The 21,301-nt window shown below is 38.1% G+C and overlaps 4 protein-coding genes across 6 annotated transcripts; 2 read left to right on the plus strand and 2 right to left on the minus strand.

Moving 5' to 3' along the window:
* Window positions 1–2,349: 2,349 nt before the first annotated feature.
* On the minus strand, window positions 2,350–4,445 carry LOC106419987 (F-box protein SKIP19-like). 3 transcript variants are annotated; one of them, XM_013860822.3, is made up of 2 exons: window positions 4,072–4,445; window positions 2,350–3,118 (listed from the first exon to the last, which is right to left on the minus strand). In XM_013860822.3, exons 1-2 carry the CDS (start codon window positions 4,410–4,412, stop codon window positions 2,509–2,511), a joined length of 951 nt encoding a protein of 316 aa, XP_013716276.1. In that variant the 5' UTR covers window positions 4,413–4,445; the 3' UTR covers window positions 2,350–2,508. The 3 variants fall into 3 exon arrangements, with proteins under 3 accessions (XP_013716276.1, XP_022547317.1, XP_022547315.1); XM_022691596.2 differs by having other exon boundaries at window positions 4,059–4,439; XM_022691594.2 differs by having other exon boundaries at window positions 4,033–4,437.
* A 1,788-nt stretch (window positions 4,446–6,233) lies between these two features.
* On the plus strand, window positions 6,234–8,644 carry LOC106419986 (scarecrow-like protein 31). Its single transcript, XM_013860821.3, has one exon. The coding sequence runs from the start codon at window positions 6,279–6,281 to the stop codon at window positions 8,481–8,483; it is 2,205 nt and encodes a 734-aa protein (XP_013716275.2). The 5' UTR covers window positions 6,234–6,278; the 3' UTR covers window positions 8,484–8,644.
* Window positions 8,645–10,212: 1,568 nt separating this feature from the next.
* Window positions 10,213–12,762, plus strand: LOC106419985 (scarecrow-like protein 31). Its single transcript, XM_013860819.3, has one exon. It carries the CDS (start codon window positions 10,512–10,514, stop codon window positions 12,573–12,575), a length of 2,064 nt encoding a protein of 687 aa, XP_013716273.2. The 5' UTR covers window positions 10,213–10,511; the 3' UTR covers window positions 12,576–12,762.
* A 229-nt stretch (window positions 12,763–12,991) lies between these two features.
* On the minus strand, window positions 12,992–17,123 carry LOC106419984 (ATP-dependent zinc metalloprotease FTSH 10, mitochondrial). The gene is made up of 8 exons (XM_013860818.3): window positions 16,861–17,123; window positions 16,570–16,795; window positions 16,427–16,495; window positions 15,993–16,126; window positions 15,448–15,915; window positions 14,205–14,972; window positions 13,892–14,119; window positions 12,992–13,613 (listed from the first exon to the last, which is right to left on the minus strand). Exons 1-8 carry the CDS (start codon window positions 16,897–16,899, stop codon window positions 13,146–13,148), a joined length of 2,400 nt encoding a protein of 799 aa, XP_013716272.2. The 5' UTR covers window positions 16,900–17,123; the 3' UTR covers window positions 12,992–13,145.
* Window positions 17,124–21,301: the final 4,178 nt, after the last annotated feature.

Consider the following 21,301-nt stretch of genomic DNA (forward strand, 5'->3'; position numbering starts at 1 on the left):
CAAAAAGAAACCCATTGGGCTTTCTTCATATATTACTCACTACTTAGTTGGCTCTGGGTTTTTTTATTGAGGCAGTGAGGCACAGAGATTGATTCATGTTTCTACTAGCTAGAGTTTCATGATTGATAAATGAGACAAATTAGTGTTATTAAATAGTTTAGTTTTGATCTTGGTGAAGTTCAACAAGCATTAGCAAAAAATTTTGGAGAATTCTCACTGCATAACTAGCACAACGCTTGCTTTCTTTGATGTTGCACAAATAAACTCTTAACATATTTAGTCAAAGGGAAGATGAAACGAAACTATCACATCATTTTGACCTCCCAGAAAGACAAAAGGCATATAATAGAAAAATACTGCTAAAGGTCACACACATTACACAAGGACACAAGAAGCCACCACTAAACTACCCATTTTCTCCAAACCCTTGAAATAAAATGAAAAAGTGATATCCATACATTCACGTCCTAAGGAGGCAATATCAGTGTACTTATCACTTAATGCATAAACATTAATTCCTATCTGGAACTTGGTACAATCGGTAGCCATTTGAGTGTATATAGTAAAGGTGTCTTTCAGCTGCCCTTAAAGCATATTCTTTGTCAGTTCCATAGACACGAGGATCACCTCCGCGCAACTTCTAACCACCCAGCACCAAGAGAAAGGTTAAAGGAACGAGAGTTCTGGAAAATAAGCAACTTCAAACTGATACAAATTTTAGATGAGGGTTCCAGACAGGACATTGACATCAAACGAATTTATGTGATGTTTTGACATGGAGGGAAAATAATATTCATTTTGCCAAATTGATTAGGGAGAACTCATAGTGATCACCAGCTCTACTAAATTTGTCTTTACATCAAATTTATACATAAGTTTCTATCATCTGTTTTTGTCAAAAAAAAAAAAGTTTCTATCATCTGTCAAGTAAAAGAATCTTCCCTTAAAAACACTTGAAAAATACGAGAGGAGGAAAACCTCTATATTTGCTAGATAGATTAGGAGTTGACCAAGTGTGATCCACAAGTATCAAGCAAATGAAACACACAATCTCTAACGATCAAATGACTGGAGGTGATGTCCTATTTGTTTCCACATTATGAATCTACACCTAATATTCTCTTATCAACCAAAAAAATATAGAAGTTTCCCCCAAAAACATTTAAAAAAAAAAAATCCAGAGAAGAAGAAGAAGACTTTAAAACAAGTTTAGCTAAACACATTGCAAAGAAACGATTTAAAACAAGCTCAAAAGGCTAGATAATACCTTTGGAAATAATATGCGCGTGTATCTAGTTTTCTTGTGCCGCATGATATTGACATATCGCAGGACAAAGCACATAACAAGTAAACCTGCAACAACAGAATGTGACCATTATTAGTCAGTCAATACGCTGAAACAAAAGGGACTACTAGTACGAGCTAGACCACACTCGGTTAAGAGACATAACTAGATTTTAAAAGTTAGAAACCAAAGCAATCCATCAATAAAGACACATTAAACGAGTGGGAAAGAAAAACACAGAATTGAAGAGAGAGAGAGAGAGAGAGAGAGAGAGAGAGAGAGAGAGAGAGAGAGAGAGAGAGAGAGAGAGAGACAGACAGAGAGACAGAGAGACAGAGAGAGAAAGAGACAGACAGAGACAGAGAGACAGAGCAATGAATGTTTGGTACAAGAGAAGGTAACCTGAACTTCCTACAGCGGGAGAGTGGTCGTCAAGAACGACATCGGAGAAGGAGAAACCCATCAAGAGATCGAAACTCCCAAAGCCATAATGGACCAGTGAGTGAGATAGAGAGCGAACTTTTTTTTGTGGCTGGAAGAGATTGATCCGGTGAGATATTTATAGATCGAATAAAATTATCGAAACGGCTCTTTTTACAACGGCTCTTTTTTACAACGGCTCTTTTTGTAACTTGAAATCACTTATTTTCCTTTTTTTTTAAACAATTCCTTTTTTATTTTCTGGTTTTTTGTGATGTGACACGTGGGCTGTAATGCAAGGCTCGTTAGTCGTATCATAGCGCACGCGCCGATAATTTCGCTTTATAAGAAAGTCCTAAAGAAACTAAACTTCAAAAAGGTGGGGCCAGGCCTTAATTAAACTCATCTGTAACCCACTATGCAAAACGTCGACGTATTAGTCTCGCGAGTTACAGTCGTTCGCTTAAATCTTCTAAAAAAGGTTAAAACTTAAAAGGACAGGACAGTGTTAATCTTATGTCCTGAGGACACTGATGCATCAAACCATCGTCCATGTGATCAAAAATTAATATTTTCCGATATTTACAAAAGAAAAAACTATTTATATCTTTTGATACTTGCATGGCTTTTGTGAATATTAACAGTTTTGGCGAATTCTCACTGCATAATAAAAAGATTACTAAAGGTCACACACATTACTCAAGTCCAACGAAATTACAAGCATGATTAGAGGAGGTCGTGAAGGAGTTTTAAAAGGTTTTATTACATGCGAATCCATTGCATTTAGAAACACAGATCCAATCCTAATAATAATATTCGTACGGGTCAAAGTCAGAGTTGTCACTAGCATCTTCTGACAGGTCATCATAGTAAAACTCATCTTCCGACATTATATCAACATCAGATAAACCATAAGGGTCGCCATCGTCTGATGAAGACACGTCGTTAACCGTTGCATCGAACGGGTAATCATGAACCGAGTCATTAGGGCGTCTCACAACTTTGACCCTCTCGAGACATCGCTTCTCCAGATACCCAACAAGTTCAACGTTGAAACACTGGCGCAGATCAAGATGTTCCAGGTTAGGACAACCGTCGAGAATGGCGTTTAAACCAACGTCTGTTAACCTGTCCCCGAAGAGCTGGAGGTGGCGAAGTCCTGGCATTGTTTCGGCGATTGCTAGAGCGACGTCATCAGACTCGTCTCGAGGACGCCTGTAACCGACGCAGTTTTTCTTCAAGGTCTTGAGGTTTGGACAAGACTTGCCTATGACTTTGAGAGACTCTTCTGATAATGAGCAGTATGAGACCTCGAGTTCTTCAAGCAACGGAAGCTTGGCAGCTGCTTCTATAAGTCCCTCGCTTGTTATTTCGTAGCATTGTGCAACTTTAAGGCTTCTCAGGTTACTTGAACTGCAAATAGTTGAGTGTAAAAAAACTTCAGAAACATAATCCAAGATAGAGAACAAGAGGAAGGATAAGATGCAAAAAAAAAAAAAAGATTACAAAACATCTTCTCTAGCATCTCAATAACCTAAAGCTATTTAGGCCTCACAATGTTAGGATCAACTTCTCCTAGCATCCCAGTAACGTCAAGCTAACACATTTAGGCCTCAGAAGCATAACAATATTAGAATCATCTTTCTCATAGCATCCCAATAACCTAAAGCTAACACATTTAGGCATCAGAAGTATAACACTGTTAGAATCATCTTCTCATAGCATCTAATACATTTGGGCCTCAGAAACATAACAATGTTAGAAAACATCTTCGTTTAGCATCCCAATAACCTGAAGCTAACAAAAAGGCCTCAGAAGCATAACATGTTAGAATCATCTTCTACTTGAATCCCAATAACCTAAAGCTAATACATTTAGGCCTCAGAAACATAACAATGTCAGCATCCCAATAACCTAAATCTAACACATTTTGGCCACAGATGCATAACAATGTTAGAATCATCTTCTCATAGCATCTCAATAACCTAATGATAACACAATTAAGCCTCAGGAGCATAACAATGTTAGAATCATCTTCTCATAGCATCATAATAACCTGAAGCTAACACATTTAGGCATCAGAAGCTTAACAATGTAAGAATCATAATCTTTTAGCATCCCAAAAATCTAAAGCTAACACATTTAAGCCTAACAATGTTAACTGTTAAGACTCATCCTCTCCTGGCATCCCAATAACCTAAAGCTAACACATTTAGCCCTCAGAAGCATAACAATGTTAGAACCAACCATCAAGTGAATGTTTTTCTTCAAAACAACCATCTGAAATCAAAGCAAACCCATTTCTCTAAACAACGATTCAAAGATACCCATCGAAAAAAGAAACACGATTTACGAGATTCTGGAACCTATCAGCGATGTAGCTGAGGAGAGAATCAGTAGCGAAGTGGCAGAGATTGATCTCAACCAACCCTCCTTGGCTAAGATCAACTGCGTGACGGCACAATTCCTCGTAGTACATGTCCCCATGGTCTCCGAGGTTACGCATGTCGATTTTGCGCCACATCGAAGGGTCTTTGCAGACGCGACGCCACGATCTGCATACTCTCCGAGCGGTTTCCACTATCTCGATCGCGCCGAGGCGGTGAAGAATCGATGACGTCAGCTCCGGTGGAAGCTCCGTCCAGTTTGGGTAGTAGTCTCCTTCCTTCATCGCCGTAGGAGACGGAGACGAAGACGAAGAAGCCATTCTACGGATCAAAAATGTCGAAAGAGTGTGAAGCAGTTCACTTATCCACGAAACTGATTTGGGCCTAAACTCTTAAATGTTGGGCCTAAACTCTTAAATGTTGGGCCTAAGGCCTTAATTAAACTCGTCTGTACAAACTAAAACGCCGTCGTTGCATGTGGGTTTAAGTGAAATAAGTTGATCAGGTCATACATAATAGACTACAATTGTTGTAGACATGTGGACCAATAGAGTTGAAGAGGTAATTGATAGATATAAAGCCAATATTATAGAGGAAGAAGACGTATCTTTATGGAAAAATGGAAAGGGAGATTACAAGAATCGTTTCTCATTGAAGGAGACTTGGCAAGTGACTAGAGTGCAGTATCAGAGCTGCTACTGGCAAAAGATGGTCTGGTTTAAGCATGCTACTCCAAAATTCTCTTTTGTTATGTGGATGGCGATGAAGGAAAGATTATCTACGGGTGAAAGAATGAGTAATTGGGGAGGCAGTGTTGATACTACTTGTGTGTTTTGCCAAGATCCTATGGAGACTTTGGCTCACCTTTTCTTTGTCTGTCCATATTCTTCTCAGATTTGGGAGGGTTTGACAAAGAGAGTTATGGATACTCAATACACAACGAGTTGGAGGGGTATTATGCGAGTGGCTTTGGATAATACTCAAGAGAAGATCAAGCTCTTCACTTTGCGGTATGCTCTTCAAGCTACAGTGCACACAATTTGGATAGAAAGGAACAGAAGAAAGGGGATAAGGATTTTGATGGAGGGATGGTATATTGGTTTAGCACAAGATAGAAAAAGGAGATAAAAGTTTGAATTTTTTCTTTTCAAAATAGTTACACTTGATGTAAAGCAAAGAACTTTTTCTTTTTGAATTAAATTTAACATTCAATTCAAAAAAAAAAAACTGATTAAGACATGGACATATATATATGTTCAAATCTGGTAATACCGTAATAGTGTAATCGTTGTGCTACTATATTGTTTAAAACTTGGCAAAACGTTTGTTTTCAACCCAAAATAAGCAACAAATCGAAAAGGTGGTAGAGATGTAATGGGTACAAACAAGCATCATTGAGAACAATGAATGTTAAGAGGTATGATCAAGTCATATCGCACATTATAGAACTCAAAATCTCAAACGTGACCCTCTCAATTTCGAGTATTTTTCTTCACGTACTAGTTCAATATTATATAGTGTGAATCTCACAAAACCACAATATATTGTGAGATCAGATCGAGAACGGTTCCTGACACTTTTTTCTATGCTTCTTTAATTGTCGTGGGTCTATATAATAACTCTTCTAGTCGCTTTGTCACATTATGCTTCTTTAGTACTTATAAGCAACATGTTAAATAGTTCGTAGTGGTCAACTAATCAACTCCAACTATCAGGGATCTTTATTATCTAGCTGGACAAGTTTTGCATATCATTGGTATATTGTCAACTACATATGAGACTTTTGGACATAACTATTCAAGTATATATTTTTATTTTGACGTCTACATTGAATTGAGAATAAACGGAATTGATCAAGTACACATATTGATATATAGACTCCGAATGTTTTTTTCTACATTATATGTTTTTGTTATTATTAATACCGCACCGCAATTGTTATACACTTATCTCGTATGTTGTCATTCGGAACCATACATCTTACATAACTTTTTAGATACTATTATTGAGCGACTTGCATCTACTACAATTCTACAAATATAATACTAACATATGGATTACAGAAGTTAATGGGAGAGCTAAAGATGATTTAAAACTACATTATCTACCACTTGCCATAACTTTTGTAGTACTATATTAAATTAACATGACAGTCACTACTACTTAAAAAAAAAAGAGATGGGCCCATGCCTACGAATGATACATGCTTAAAAAAAGGACACGTCAAAAAAGTAGCCGACAAATATAAGTTTGGCCTCGTCCTCGGACCAATCACAAGACTTGTTGTCCCCCCCCTCGCGTTTCCCTGTAAACTTCCTCTCTCTCTCTCTCTAAATTTTCTCTGTTGCTTTGTGTTCTTTCTTGGAGAGTTATTGATGATGGAATCGAACTTACATGGGATGGTCAACGGTTACGAGTACTATGACGTGAGTTACTTACCAAACCAAACTCCTAATCTGGGATTCGGCGTTCCTTCCTCCAGCGACTTCGATCTCCGCTTGGATCGTATTCAAATTCAACCTTCTATTTGGGTTCCATCAACACAACAAGATCAAGATCAAGACTCTCCTCTAGCTGCTGCTGATGAGATCGATTCAGAAAACACTCTTTTGAAATACGTAAACCAGCTCCTCATGGAAGAAGAAACTCTTGCCGAGAACCAGACTTTGTCTTACGACTCTTTGGCTCTACGTCAAACCGAAGAGATGCTGCAGCAAGTCATCACCGACTCACAAACTCAATCTCCTTATATTAGCACTAGTAGTAGTAATAGTAGTGGTTGTGATTGTGGTGGTGAGTATTTTAACAGTTATAGCGATTCTTGTGTCCGGTTCAAGACAAGAACTACTAACTCTACTAAGGTTGTGTCGTTTCAAGGATCATACATGTTGCAACAACCAGCGAATAAGATTATGTTTAGTGATGCAGATTCAGTTAACCAGTTCAAGAGAGGTGTTGAGGAAGCTAGCAAGTTTCTTCCTAACACCGATCAATGGATCTTCAACCAAGATGAAAAAGTTTATACCTCGAGAGTTAGGAAGCATCATCACCAGCGCGACGAAGAAGAAGAACATGAGGAAGCTAGGATGAGTAAGCAATCTGCATCGAATGTAGATGACGGTAAACTAACAGAGATGTTTGATAAGGTTTTGCTTCTTGATAACCAATTGGATCCACAGATTAATGATAACGTATCAAGCAAGGCACCAGCAGCTAGTAAGAAAGAAAGAGTCCAAGCAGTTGATTTCCGCACGCTTCTTATTCTATGCGCACAATCCATTTCATCAGGAGATATGATCACATCTGTTGATTTGCTGAGGCAGATAAGGAACCAGTCTTCGCCTCTCGGCGATGCCTCTCAGAGACTGGCTCATTTCTTTGCCAACGCTCTGGAGGCGCGTCTCCAAGGAAGCAGCGGGGGTGTGATACAGAGTTACTACGATGCCGTGACCTCCAAGAAACGAACAGCTGCGCAGATTCTCAAGTCTTACAAGACCTTCTTGTCCGCGTCTCCCTTCATGACTCTGATGTATCTCTACTCCAACAAGATGATTCTTGACGCTGCGAAAGACGCTTCCGTGCTTCATGTAATAGACTTTGGGATCCTCTACGGTTTCCAGTGGCCTATGTTTATACAGAGGATATCTGAGAGCAAGAATGGGCCGAGGAAGCTGAGGATAACCGGTGTTGAGCTTCCTCAAAACGGGTTTCGACCAACGGAGAAACTAGAGGATACTGGTCGGAGACTGAGGGAGTATTGTAAACGGTTTGGTGTTCCGTTTGAATACAATGCGATAGCGTCTAAGAACTGGGAGACAATCCGGTTGGAGGAGTTCAAGATCCGACCAAACGAAGTTCTAGCGGTTAACGCGGTGCTACGGTTCAAGAACCTGAGAGATGTGACTCCAGGGGAAGAGGATTGTCCTAGAGAGGGGTTCTTGAAACTGATCAGAGACATGAAACCCGACGTTGTCCTCAACTCCACGGTTAACGGATCTTTCAACGCTTCCTTCTTCACCACGCGGTTCAAAGAAGCCTTGTTTCATTACACAGCGGTTTTCGACATGTTTGGTTCGACACTGTCCAGGGAGAACCCGGAGAGGATGCATTTCGAAGAGGTGTTTTACGGGAGGGAAGTGATGAATGTGATTGCATGCGAAGGAGTTGATAGGGTGGAGAGACCTGAGACTTACAAGCAGTGGCAAGTGAGGATGATGAGGGCAGGGTTTAAGCAGAAGCCTGTGGAGACAGAACTTGTGGAGTCGTTTAGGGTAAATATGAAGAAGTGGGGTTACCATAAAGACTTTGTGCTTGATGAAGATAGTAACTGGTTCTTGCAAGGTTGGAAAGGTCGTATCCTTTATTCTTCTTCTTGTTGGGTCCTTTCTTAATTTGTATTAACAATCAAATATATTTCAACTAGATTTTGCAATATCTTCAAATTAACTGCTTACATGTATATGTAAATATTCATTGTGTTAGAAGAAAAAATATGGTATATGGTGAAAGAAGAGAATAAAGATGAAGATATGTGAAGTCTAGGTTAATTCCTTTTCTTGCGTTGCAAAATTTAGATCATTGATGTGTTTATCTGAATAATTCGCACAAAGAGTTTCCTTACAAGCTACTCCCTCCGTTTTTTTAAATGTCGTTGTAGAGAATTTTTTTCGTTACAAAATAAGTATTGTTTTCGACTTTCAATGCAAAATTTATTAGTTTTATTCAACAATTTATTTTTCTATTAGTTGAAATATCGTTAGGTGTATAAATACCTAGTTTTTATATAAAAAATATACAAAATAATTTGTTTTTTTAATTCGTGTGCACAAACCGAAAACGACACTTAATATGAAACAGAGAGAATATTATTCAACTTTATATCATCAAAACTTGTTTGAAGTTGAAACTTATTGGTTGAAAGATATACTTTTTGCATGTGGATCAAGTAAAATAAATTGATCAGGTCATACATTATAAACTACAATTGTTGTTACATTTGAATTTGATTATTTGATATAGACATGTGGATCAAGACATGGACATGTAAGTTCAAACCTGGTAATAGTATAATAGTGGTGCTACACTCGTACAGAGTATGTTTTTAACCCACAAGAAAACAAATAAACAAAAAGGTGGTAGAGATGAAATGGGTACAAACAATCATTATTGAGCATGTTGAATGTGAATGGAGATCATTATTCACAAACTATTATTTTTCTTTTTCTTTTTTTTTTGGTTTAATTCACAAACTATTATTAACAATGAAAAGTAAGCATCATTGAGAATGATGAATATGATGGGAGATCAAGTTAGCTCTCTCGTTAAAAAAAAAAAAGTTAGTCTCTCATACTCACATTATACAACTCAAACATGACACCCACTCAATTTCGATAGAGTATTTTCTTGAAGTAATAGTCAATATATTAGATAGTGAGAATCTCACAAATCACAATAATATTATGTGAGAATGACATTGTGACATCAGATCCGGAGTTTATGTGCCTTTATTAATTGTCGTGGGTCTATATAATAGTTTTCTTGTCACGTTATCACTTAATGTTTTCAAATTTCATTAGTTTGTACTTTGTAAATATACAGTACTTATCAGTAATATTTTAAATAATTCGTATTGGTCAAATAATCAACACCACCTATCAGGAATCTTCATAAATCTTGCTCGCCAAGTTTTGCAGATCAAACTTGTTTTTGTCAACTACATATGATACTTTTCGAAACAATTATTAAATTAATATCATATTAATTATTGATTTGACTTTCATCAAAATGAAACTAAAACGGAATTGATCAAGTACATCTACATAGTACATACTATGTAGAAATTATTTAACATATACATGATCACAAAAGTTAATGCGATGAACGAAATTAAGAGATGATACAGAATAAAATTTTCAACACCACTTGTCATAAAAGATGATAAACTTTTTGTATTAAATTAACATGACAGTCACTACTACTACTAAAAGAAGAAAAAGAGAGAGAGAGAGAGAGAGAGAAATGGGCCCAGGCCCACGCAAATTAAAAGACAGGTCAAAAAGGAGCCGACAAATAGAGTTTTGACTTCTGACTCATCATCGGACCAATCACAAACTGGTCTTGTCCCCCTCGCGTTTCCCGGGAAGCTTCCTCCTCTCTCTCTCTCTCTATATCATCTCTGTTCTCTTACTTTCTTGCTGTTGCTCTCACGCATATCAATATCCAATCACACCTTCACGTTTCCATATTGATCTAAAAAGTCCATTTTACTTTTCCCACTTCTTCTTTTTCAGATGTAAGCAAATATTATTGTTCCAAGTTCTCTCACCTTCTTCAGATTCCGTTGCTGAATCTATTTGTACTTCTTCTCTTTATATTCTTTGGAGTGTGTTTTTTTTTCCAATCGAGGATAGTTATTGATAATGGAATCGAACTTCTATAGAATAGTCAACGGTCACGAGTATTACGATGTAAGTTTCTTACCAAACCAGATTCCTGATCTAGGATTCGGTGTTCCTTCATCCAGCGACTTCGATCTCCGCTTAGATCATCATCATCATCATCAACAACCTTCATATTGGATTCCATCAACACAACAAGACTCTCCTCCAGGTGCTGATGAGATCGATTCAGAAAACACTCTTTTAAAATATGTAAACCAGCTCCTTATGGAAGAGACTCTTTCTGAGAACCAGTCTATGTCCTATGATGATGCTTTGGCTCTACGCCAAACCGAAGAGATGTTACAGCAAGTCATCAACGACTCACTAGCTCAATCTTCTAATTCGATTACTAGTAGTACTAGTAGTGGTAGTAGTGGTGGTGGTGAGTATTTGAACAGCAACAGCAACTCTTGTGTCCGGATCGAGACAGAAGCTAACTCTACTGAGAGCGAGGCGTTGTCTGATAATCATCCTCATCATATTCTTGGATCAAACATGTTGCGCGGATACGGACAGCCGGCGAATGAGATACTCGTCAGGAGTATGTTTAGTGATGCAGATTCAGTTAACCAGTTCAAGAGAGGCCTCGAGGAAGCTAGCAAGTTTCTTCCCAACACCGATCAATGGATCTTCAACCCACAACATGAAGTCATCTCCGTGAAAGACGAAAAGGGTTTCTCGAGAGTCAGAAAACATCATCATCAGGAGCCTGAAGAGGAAGAAGCTAGGAGGAGTAAACAATCTGCAGTTAACGTAGACGATGGTAACATAACAGAGTTATTCGATAAAGTTTTGCTTCTTGATAACCAATTGGATCCACAGATCAAAGAAGAAACCGATAACGTGTCAAGCAAGAAAGAAGGAGGACGCGGTAAGAAGAAGAGCAAAGCTGTTGATTTCCGCACGCTTCTCACTCTATGCGCACAATCCATCTCATCAGGAGACAAGCTCGCAGCAGATGATCTGCTAAACCAGATAAAGAAACAATGCTCACCTCTAGGCGATGCGTCGCAGAGACTAGCTTACTTCTTCACCAAGGCACTCGAGGCACGTCTCCAAGGAAGCAGCGGAGTAATGATACAGAGTTACTACGACTCCATAACGTCAAAGAAACGAACAGCTGCGCAGATTCTTAAGACTTATAAAGCCTTTTTGTCTGCTTCTCCCTTCATGACTTTGATCTATTTTTTTTCAAATAAGATGATTCTTGACGCTTCCAAAGATGCTTCTGTGCTTCATATAATAGACTTTGGGATACTCTACGGTTTCCAGTGGCCTATGTTTATACAGTACATATCGAAAAGCAAGATCGGTCCGAGGAAGCTGAGGATAACCGGTGTGGAGCTTCCTCAAAACGGGTTTCGTCCCACGGAGAAGATAGAGGATACCGGTAGGAGATTGAGAGAGTATTGCAAACGGTTTGGTGTTCCTTTTGAATACAATGCGATAGCGTCTAAGAACTGGGAGACAATCCGCTTGGAGGAGTTCAAGATCCGACCAAACGAAGTTCTTGCGGTCAACTCGGTGCTCCGGCTCAAGAACCTAAGAGACGTGACTCCAGGGGAAGAGGATTGTCCGAGAGACGGGTTCTTGAAACTGATCAGAGACATGAAACCTGACGTTTTCCTCAGCTCGACGATCAATGGATCTTTCAACGCTCCTTTCTTTGCCACGCGGTTTAAAGAAGCTTTGTTTCATTACTCGTCGCTCTTTGACATGTTCGGTTCGACACTGTCCAAGGAGAACCCGGAGAGGATGCATTTCGAAGGGGAGTTTTTCGGGAGGGAAGTGATGAATGTGATTGCTTGTGAAGGAGTTGATAGAGTGGAGAGACCTGAGACTTACAAGCAGTGGCAAGTGAGGATGATGAGGGCTGGGTTTAAGCAGAAGCCTGTGGAGACAGAGCTTGTGGAGTCGTTTAGGGAGAAGATGAAGAGGTGGGGTTACCATAAAGACTTTGTGCTTGATCAAGATAGTAATTGGTTCTTGCAAGGATGGAAAGGTCGCATCTTATTCTCTTCTTCTTGTTGGGTCCCTTCTTAGCTTGTGTCACATTTCAAATTTATTTTTCATGTATAAACATTTTGTTTCTCTTACTTCGTTTTCTTTTGCTTAATTTTCTACGTGACATTCTATGTATTTATCTTGAAAGCTAAAAGAGGTTGACTAACCCTTTAGTAGAGAGATGGAACCTCAGTGTTCAAGAAATTAACTATGGGTTTTGTTTGTATATGCCTAGCTATTAGGCATATTATTTGGAATCTAACCAAGCTTACGCGTTAATGGATTATTGATTTATTTATATTAGATATTTTAATTTTTAAGTTTAATTATAAAATTATTTTGATAAATTATAAAATGTTAAACATAAAAGTATAAGAAATTAAACAAATTTCTAGATTTACACTAACATTATTACTTGATTTAATATAAAGTGCATAAATCAAATTTTAAGAAAATGTTTCATAAAAGATTTTTATAACATTGGAGCCTTTTAACCAAATCAAAACAATGCCTCCTTCCTAATGTTTAGTTCAAAAAACATGAAGATACATTGCCGTGTTCTTTTATTACCTTAGATCAAATTTACAATGAGAGTAACCATTTGGGTGTCTATGTCGGAACCACCTGTGGCTCAAGCGGTGGAGAAGCTCCATCATCCTCCACAGGCTTCACCGTTACATTCTCCTTATCAGTCTCCTCAAATCCAGATTTAAACCTGTCGTAATTCGTAGTCTCACCAGACTTAAACGGACGCTCACCCAAAACTTTAGCAAGATCATCCTGATGCAGAACCTCCTTCTCTAGCAACAGCTCAGCGATCTGAGCAACTTGCTCTTTGTGTTCCTCTATGAGCTCGACCGTTCTCTTGTAAGCTTTGGCCACCCACTCTCGAACCTCTTCGTCTATCAACGCGCCGGTTCTGTTGCTGTATGGCTTTGAGAACTCCTCTTCTCGTTGCGGGAACGAAAGTAGTCCTATCTTGTCGCTGAAACCGTACACTGCCACCTGTGCGTACGTCATCTTGGTCACCTTCTCCAGATCGTTCTGAGCACCGGTCGAGATTCTTCCTATCAATACCTGCATTTTACACAGACCAAACAATAAGGATTCACAGTTTCAAATGCATAAAAGATAGAAAAATATATGATCTGAATCCGTAGTGAGGATTTTATTTTTATTTTTATTTTTTAAAGCCGAGTGTAACTAATAGCTTCTTACCGCTTGTAATCACAACTCATGTTTATTTTTAGTATAAAATTAAAATTTTATCCAAAGAAAAAATAAAATTCTTGATCTCCCTAAGACAAAATGAAAGAGGATTCTTGATCTCTTGAAGTTGAGAGAGTTAATTTTACCTGTTCAGCTGCACGGCCGCCGAGAGTCATGCAAGTCATGTCGAAGAGTTGTTCTTTGGTCATGAGCAAGTTCTCATTTGGAACATACTGAGCAAACCCAAGCGCTGCTGTGCCACGAGGCACTATAGTCACCTTAAGCAATGGCTCTGCATGTTCTAGAAACCACCCAGCAACCGCATGGCCAGATTCATGATATGCAACTGTACGGCGCTCCAACTTGCTTATTACCTGAAGACCAAATTATAATAAATGAAATTTGGCTATAAGCTTATAAAAGTTGAGCTATGTTGGTAAGATGAGTAAGGCACATTACTCTATTTTTCTTCTCCAGACCACCAATGACACGATCAATAGCAGAGTCAAAGTGCGCCATTGTCACTGTTCCTTTTTCATGCCTGGCAGCAATAAGAGCCGCCTCGTTACACACATTCGCAATATCAGCTCCAGCGAATCCAGGAGTGAGGGCCGCAAGCCTCTGCGAGAAATACGAAGGCTCATGATCAAGCTTAATCTTCTTCAAGTAAATCTGGAAGATCTGATCACGCCCTTTGATATCAGGCTTGTCTATGGTTATCTGACGATCAAACCGACCGGGCCTTAACAGGGCTTTATCTAGAATATCAGGCCTGTTGGTTCCAGCGAGGACGACAACACCAGCAGTAGTACCAAACCCATCCATCTCAACAAGAAGCTGATTCAGAGTGCTTTCACGCTCGTCGTTGCCACCGGAGAAGCCTCCACGTCCTCTTGCACGGCCAATGGCGTCGATCTCGTCGATGAAGATGATGCTGGGCGCGCATTGTCTAGCTTCTTGGAAGAGGTTTCTCACTCTGGAAGGTCCAACGCCAACAAACATCTCCATGAAGTCTGAACCGGATATGGAGAGGAACGGTACAGCTGATTCTCCGGCTGTTGCTTTTGCTAGAAGGGTCTTCCCTGTCCCTGGTGGGCCGACTAGTAGTGCACCTTTTGGGATCTTAGCTCCCAAATCTTCGTACTTCTTTGGGTTCTGAAGGAAATGCACAAACTCCATAATCTCTTGCTTAGCCTCCTCGCATCCGGCAACATCTTTAAAATATATCTAGCAGAAAGTAAAAAGATAAAAGATGAATTTTACATCCTAATACCATCTAGGCGTTCGGTTTTCTGTTCAGTTTTGGTTTGGATATATCGGTTTTAGAGATTTAGGAACCGTTTGGTTTCCATTCGGTTTGGGTAGCACAGGTTACATATTGGTGATTCACGTTGTTTGAATAAAAATGTCAGGTAATTCGGATAATTTTAAATATTTTGGGTATAAAACTATTCGAGTTTTCGGGTATTTCGATTTATAAATAGTATTTTTAGGATATTTGGTTATTTAGAAACTAAATATAATTAATATTTTTAGGTATATAATCGGTATTTTTTTAATTCGGTTATCCATCAGCTTCTTGGTTCAGTTCTGGTTTGGTTTTTTAATCCGTCCAGTTATTTATGAAATTTAATTTCAATTTGGTACAGTTAAGGATAAGTGTGTCTATCCCTAAGCATCACAAAGAGATGATAATGCTAACCTTATTCTTGGAGTTTTTATCAGCTCTCGTTATCTGAGCCTTCCCAATATTGAAAATCCCACGGCCACCTTTCCCACCAGGTCCTCCTACGCTTCCCAACCCACCTTGCATGCGTCTCGCCCCGTAAACCAGCGTACCCAATAGAAGCAAAGTCGGTGCAAACCTCAGTAGCTCCTGGTACCAGATCATTTCAGAGACGTAGGTGACGGGCACAAAGTCATGAGAGTCAATGCCTAATGCTTCTTGAGCCTCTTCGAGTTTCTCCTCAAACGATTCAACACTACCAATGTTGAAGTAGTACTTATACTGACCACCACGTCCTTTGGTAGGAACTCCTTGAACAACTTCTTCGGTTTGGCTTTTTGGTGAACTCCTCACATAAACTTTGGCAACTGATTTGTTAGAAACGTCTATGTGGTCTACTAGACCAGCCTCGAGAAGCTTGTTTTTGAACTCCTGGAAACTAATCTGAAGAGGATAAAACTGAAAGTTAGATTACTTATCTCATGTCCACAGTTAACAAAGTTTAGTTAAAGAATGTTTACCTGTTGCTGTTCTCGGGAACCAAGGGAGAAGGAAGAAAGGATTAAAGCAATGGCCATCAGAGGAACTAACAAATTTTGAAACTCCTTTGTGTTAAAATCCCCAGCGTTCTCATTCTCACTCTTCTTTGAACCTTCTGCATTTGCAACAAATACAAATCAAATCACTACAACCCTTCAAACAAAAAATTTCACAATCCTTTCAGAAGGAAAAGTTACCCAAAGAATCAAATAAACATTGATACTAAATTACTGATTGCTACTGAATCTATAGAAGCTAAAAATAAGTGCTTAAGTTAAGACATATATTGCATCCATACTATACAAGTATATCAAAAACATTAGCATATGATGATAATTAACAACAGGGCAAGTCACATGCCATTTCTATTGAATGCCTTTTCTTCTCTACATGGATTTGGCAAAGGGAATGTTACCTCTGGATTCAGATTTGTGCTCATTCTTGGGCCCTTTCTTAGCGTCTTTCGGATAATAATTCTCGTAATCTGCACAAAAGCACCATTCAATAAGAGTCCTCCACAAAACAAATCAAACAGGAAACTAAATTAGATAACCATACTCTTCTTCTTCTTCGGGGATTGGCTAGAGAAGAACCGACGCAATCCAGGGTTAGCGAACACGCGGCTCAAATCATTAGCATCCACTCCTCCTCCTTTCCGAGCAGCCAAAGAAGCAAACCGCCGCCTCAGAAACCCTAATCCACCATCCACCTGATTAGCCCCACCCGACGGCGCTCCAACCCTCCTCCCCTCGCTTAAAATCGCCAATCTCCCGTACACCAATCCCTAATTTTCAACACAAAGTTTCAATCTTTTTCAATCAGGAAACAGAGTTAACAAAGGAAACGAACCTTGGAGCGAGCGGATCGAGCGAGCTTGGAGAACATCATTGTCTCAGGACGAGAAAGATTGAAACTTTGGTTTTGGATTTGGAGGAAAGACGAGAGCTTTGTGGGGAGAGTGGCGATGTGGATGATCAGAGAACCAATGAGCCCAGAACGAAAAGTTGGGATCTTTATTATGTGTGTTGTTTGTTGAGAGGAGCGAATCGCTTATGTGACAATGAGAGAGAGAGAGAGCTACTCTGCTTGGGAGACAAGACACCAACGCGTTCCAGACTCCGACATATATTTGTTTGCGTTGATGATGGTTTCTACCGGTTTGGGATAATACACTAATAGTAAATCAACCGGTTCTTGATTTCTTCCGAATCTCAAGTCCACTCGGTTATTCAGGGACCATATCTTTAAAACCGAACCGGTTACCGAACATAATTTTTTTTTAAGTCATTGGTTCGATCGGATTTAATCAAATTTAATTGAGTTTAATCATATAAGAAAAACAGAACTAATCTAAACAGTAAATTTTATAAACATAAAATTAAGTTTAGTTACTAATTGTTTTTCATTAGAAATCATTATAAAATAAAATTGTATAAAATGTTATAAAAGGGTATATGTTTTCGGTCATAAACCACCCGGTTATTGTTTTTTTCCGAATCTCAGATCTCTCGGTTATTTAGGGACCATGTTGACTGTTGAGCTCAATGTAGTATAAAAGGGGCTGTGTTGAATTAAGAAGCCACATCATAAACGACACTTTTTGAAACTCAAGTCGAGTGTGTTTGGGTGGCAACATTTCTACCTGAGATCACCTACTCTTTGTAACGTAGCAGTATGTCTGAAGATCAAATGTTGAAATCACTAGTTATGAAGATATTAGAGTACTTAACCGTGTTATTAGTGTTTGGGTTAATCTCTTGTTTCCGTTTACTGTTAGCTAACCAGAGAGACATTCGCTGTATAAGTGACACATTGTACTCTTATCAGTACATTGTTTTGTTTATTTATGCTAAACATACAACTATAGAAGAAAATTTGTTAGCTATCATCTTCTACCTCTAGCTTTCTCTTGTTTGTTTACACTATTAGAAGAATTGGATCTTTTGTCGGTAATCCCAAATAAAATAATACCGCGCGATGTAAGGTTGAACTTGTAAGTTTTTTTTTGTTCAGAGAATATTGTTGTTTTTTTGTCAGACTTGATTATATTCATTAGTGTTCAAAAAAGAAGAAGATTTATATTCATTAATTGTTAGATACTTGTTGTATACGTTCAAAAAATATTGCATTAATCAGTCTCTAGTTACTATCTGTCTGATTATCGAGGTAACCTGTCAGATATGGGCTAATTAATGTCCCTGCAGAAAAAGGGAGTAATTTAAGCTACTTTAACTTGACAGAAATGTTTGACTAGTCAAATAGTTAAGGTACATAAGCATAATTTGTTTAATAGTTTGCTTTCGATTTTTTATTCAAAAAGTTGCATCCTGACGTTAACATCTTAAATCATCATCGAAATGCGTTAAGAGTGGAGGAAGCCCTAGCCGTCTCGTTCAACTTTTCAGATCTTCCACCTTCCTCGGTGGTTTGGCTTTGCCACCACCGAGGGAGGATCTTTGTCCTCTTTCCTTGTTCTTAAGGCGTTTCCTGTTTGGCTTTGTCGGGATAAGAGTCGTAGGTGGTCTTGGTGAGGCTCTGGGTGGTGTTTACTCTGTGGAAGTTTGGCATAGTCTAGAGCGTTGTAGCAGGTTGTTGGTTCTCTTGAGCACATGCCTCAGAGTTGAATTTTCCAGTTTTGCGGTTTTGGTGTTTAGATTTGCTGTGATGCGATAAACTGTGATGTGGCGTTTGCGAGACCTCTCTCCATGTCTGGTTTCCGTGTTTGAGGTTATGTTTGCGCCCTTGATTCGGTTTCACCGGTTCGGGTCTGTATGTGCTTGGATTTATGTTTTATCAAATGGTTTTTGGTTGATTAAGCTAGCTATGGTTCTGCTTCATGGTGCTTTTGGAAGTTTCTAGTGGTGGTAAAACTTTGTTTTGGATTACACTTTCCTCTCTGTTTCCCACTGAGAAAGTGTTTTGGTTTCTTCAACTTCGGATTTCAACAGCAAAAGAAAGAGAAGACTATCTTCATTGAATTAAGACATGTTTCTGGTGACAGAGTTTCCTTCATATCAAGCTGAGCTCTACTCAAGCTACTAGTGTAGATAAAAGCAGAGCATCCAGTTGTAAAGTAAAATGAACTTTTCACAGTGCAGTCTCATTTGTATCTTAAGAAACCTTTCTTTGGAATAGTTTGAATGCTTGGTCGCTGGAGTATGCGCAAGCAAGTAGAAATGTGATAGCTTTGAAAATTGCAGTGTGTTGCCATTGACCAAAGGTACCAATCTACATCACCAACAATGGTCCTCACTGACTCCTCCCTTTAATCTCTGCAGAAGAAGTATCACTGATTACATGATCTGGAAAAGGTACACCACCGGATTCCACCTATTGGGGTGTGAACGGTTTGTCTTCGTGTACTATTGCTTGGCTAAATAGCCTCTATATACTGGCTATTTTCTTATCATGCCTATTGGTGTGTTTTGAGTTTTTGTAGCAACATTATGCAACTTTTGCCTTGGTGGCTTTATAACATTCAGTGTTAAAAAAAAATGCGTTAAGAGTGTAATTGGAAGGTAGTATTAGTGATAATAAAATATGAGTAAACAATATTTTCTGCTGAGTTACTCCAGTTTTAATCATGTGAAATTTGTTTTCATCTCGTTTAATTTAAGCCAAAAATAATAAAAGTGGAGTAATCTATTACTCTACATTAAATGGAGAAGAAAAAATTGGGTTCTGATTTACTCTTACCTCTCTTTTTCATATTTATTTTTCACTATTTTACTCCACTTAATACCATTCACAGCCTGAGTTGTGTACTTGTGTTGCTTAATTTTTTTCTTGTAGACTCTGTAATTAAAAAAATGGTGAAAAGTACGTACGCATGGTTTGTTTACCATGGCTAGTTGAATGAGTTGTTTTCGGGAAACCCAGGCTGTTTTGAAAACGCAAGTAAAGAAAACATGTGGAATATTATTAGACCCAAAGCTGTCTACTCTTGGTCCCGATTTCAATAATATTTATCGTAAGATACACTTTTCTTCCCGTCCCTCTTTGCTCCTTTCTCGCCAAACACTCACAAATCATATTTTCACGAAAAAGTTAATGTTTTCGTTTTGAAAAAACTCTTATAATTGTCGACCACTAATTCATCATATAATTCGAGAGACAAGACCCAGCTTAGATCTTAGACGTTAGTATACAATTTTGAAATAATGTCGCTCCTTTTCAACATCAACCCATATAACAAAAGAAATAATAATAATAAAATGTTCTAGAAATTTCCATCTTAGACACAAAATATTCAAACTCGTTTATTCATGAAGGTTTGTTTAATGGCTTCGTTTATAATTTAAGGCACGATGTTCGAATAGGAATACTTGAATCACTCGTCAAGAATATTCTTTCTGTTGGATCCTCGTCGTTTGACTAAATATATATAGGCGTAGGTATAATTCCAGAGAGTTATTTTGCATTTCGCGGAAGCTTTACTCTAAAGGCAACTAGTTTAGAAATAGTAATCTACTATTACAAATTTTCTTATGGTTGCCTTCCTACTATAACAGTTTCATTTGCGTAAATATACTTTCAATTGTAGACCAATAAACACACAAACACATGTATGGATACAAATTATTGTCCTCTCTCTCTCTCACGTGACGGTTGATTACGTTAATTGTTAACAACGTCTTTGTTTTCTTGTTTTCTTTATAACCATAATGAGTGATTCATATTAGTATGTGAAGCTTCAAGTCATTCTGATGGAAATGTGGAACCTACAAAGAAAAAAAACGACCATCTCTAGCCATTTGGATCAACGAATCACAACTAGTGTTGAGCAATCAAGAAATTAAAACAAAACTAAACAAGTGAAATTTAAGTAAAAAGCTCATCCATATATTAAGGAGAAGAGAACTTGACCAGCAAAAAAAAAAAAGTATGAAGGAATAACGCCAGTCTTATTAATAACATCTTTGTATAAAACCAAAATGTGTTGTGTATATATACATGCGTACTAGACGATAGACACCTCTTATTTGTGAAAACCAGACTTGTAACCTATTAAAAAATAATTGTTTCTTAAAACACATTATATTGGTAAAAAAGTCATAAATAGAAAGACTGAAAAGGGAAGTTAGTAAGCAGAAAAACTGGTTAAAACTTATTAAAGTATCCTAGCATAATTAAACTATGATCATTTGAACTTTAATACTTCGGTAACAATATTTGATTATAGTTTTTTGTATTATCACGGCTCTACAACCTTTACTTTTTTTAAAAGTTCAGTTATGCATAAAATGTGTGAAAGAGTTAAGAGTTAAATATTAGTTCCATTTTTTCGTGT

The sequence above is a fragment of the Brassica napus genome, chromosome A9, assembly GCF_020379485.1.
Source record: "Brassica napus cultivar Da-Ae chromosome A9, Da-Ae, whole genome shotgun sequence".
Lineage (NCBI taxonomy): Eukaryota > Viridiplantae > Streptophyta > Magnoliopsida > Brassicales > Brassicaceae > Brassica > Brassica napus.